This window comes from Colobus angolensis, unplaced genomic scaffold (assembly GCF_000951035.1).
Source record: "Colobus angolensis palliatus isolate OR3802 unplaced genomic scaffold, Cang.pa_1.0 Scaffold24, whole genome shotgun sequence".
Classification (NCBI taxonomy): domain Eukaryota; kingdom Metazoa; phylum Chordata; class Mammalia; order Primates; family Cercopithecidae; genus Colobus; species Colobus angolensis.
Window position 1 is genome coordinate 13,202,644 of NW_012115599.1, and position 1,990 is coordinate 13,204,633.

Below are 1,990 nucleotides of genomic sequence, written 5' to 3' on the forward strand. Positions count from 1 at the left end.
TGTGAAGTTGTCTTTAGGGGAAGGGGAGGAAAAAACAATATAAATACTTGGTTTTAGAAGTCCAGGCAAAGAGCACACCCTCAAATTCAAGTGTGGCCTGTTTTAAATCATGTAGGACCATAAAAAGTAAAAGTTTAGAATCTTTGTGTCTAAGCTCTCTGGACATATGCTTAAAGAGTATGTTTCATTTAAGTAATTCCAGCTTTCAAAGGAAAAACTCTCTCTGTCCTTCTCTCTTTGCCCTTCAGAACCAGGAGAGGAAGCACAGGACGTATGTCTATGTGCTTATTGTCACTGAAGTGCTGGAAGACTGGGAAGATTCAGTTAACATTGGTAAGCCATCTTCAGACAGCCTAGAAAGGGCTCCTCACAGCCAGCCTTTGCCATGCCACAGGTCATTACCAGAACCAGAAACAAGAGCTTACCAGGCTCAGTGGCTCACACCTATAACCCCAATACTTTGGAAGGCCAACACAGGAGGATCACCTGAGCCCAGGAGTTCAAGACCAGTCTGGGCAACCTAGTAAGACCTCATCTCTACAAAAATCAGAAGAATTAGCTGGGTGTGGTGGCATATGCCTGTGGTCCCAGCTTCTCAGGAGGCTGAGGCAGGAAGATCATTTGTGCTTGGGAGGTTGAGGTTACATTGAGCCATAATCATGCCACTGCACTCCAGCCTAGGCAACAGAGCGAGACTGTCTCAAAAACGAACAACAACAACAACAACAACAAAAAACCAAGAACTGGATAAAGAATAGAAATAATTGAGGGATGTGTATAATAAAACAAGCATGTACATTTTGAACCTGATAGTATTTTGAAATGTTTAAATGGAATCTGAAGTGAGTATATGGTCCACAAATAGAAGCATGACCTCTAAAACTAAGAAATGTTGCTTCTAAAATCAAACTGGGTCCTTCCCAAATGGGCTATACTTCTGCACCTCCTGAGTAGATACTGATTGAGGGCCTCCGCCATGCCAGGCTCACTGCTAGCCGTGGGGACCATAAGTGAGAGCAGGACCCTGGTCTTGTTCCTATTGAGAAAACTGTTTGTTTGGTAGTGTGAGTCCCTCTAGAAATCATTTAGTAGATGCAGAATAGTGCAGGTAGTTTCTAGTTTTATTCTTATATGAATATATCTACAATATATATTTTTATATTTTTCATATTTTATATGAATATAAAAATGATAAAATTTATGAACTTTTATAAAAGGGTGCTGGGTGCACCCTTTAGGTACACCCAGCTTTCTCCCAAAGGAGCCATTTTCTTTTATCTCAGATGGCTATTATGTTTACATCTTTTGAACTATAAACTGTGGTGGTACAAAGGTTGGTTCACGGTTTGATTATTTACCTCTGAAGGAAAGTATATTCTAGAAAGTAGAACACTAATTTCTGTTACAAATTGGCAGACAAAAAATAAAATTTACTTGCCAACATCCTCCCTTTAATGTTAGTGTTTTCCTTGCCGCCATGCCCCTCACATTGTGACTCTGGGCAGTTCGTAGCCCTTTGGCTCTTGATGGCTTTGTGTCTAGTAATAATGCAGGGTGCTCAAGGAAATAAATTCATTGTGGATATGCTGAAAACAGACTCCCTGACAGCTGTGCTAGCGCCAGAAAAGGAGACAGCAGTGGATGTGTGGTGTGGCCCTATCCTCAGAGCACTCTGTCAGGCATGAGTCACACACTTGTGACACTAATTTTTTTAGGTACCGTTGCTCTATTAATATTCAAACAAACCTTTCGCCTTGTACTCCCACGTCTGAGAATTAACCCTAATGAAATAATCTAAAACATGACAAGCCTATGGAGCCTTCCTTCAGATGATCTTACTACCATTTTTCTTACTGGTTAAAAATTGCATCTTAAATGTATGACTCAGTGAATGACAAATCAGTGAATGACGTGTCTGATGGAATGTTATACAGCTGTTAAACACCATAGTTTAACACCACCTGGTGCAGTGACTCACGCCTGTAATCCC

General features: G+C 40.8%; 1 protein-coding gene across 2 annotated transcripts in view; it reads left to right on the plus strand.

The window, feature by feature from the left end:
* Positions 1-1,990, plus strand: part of NUDT3 (nudix (nucleoside diphosphate linked moiety X)-type motif 3) — a 138,243-nt gene that overhangs the window by 128,785 nt on the left and 7,468 nt on the right. For both annotated transcript variants that reach the window (XM_011945421.1, XM_011945422.1), the window contains exon 4: positions 249-333. In XM_011945421.1, coding sequence (XP_011800811.1) covers positions 249-333 — 85 coding nt within the window. The remainder of the gene's footprint in view (positions 1-248; positions 334-1,990) is intronic.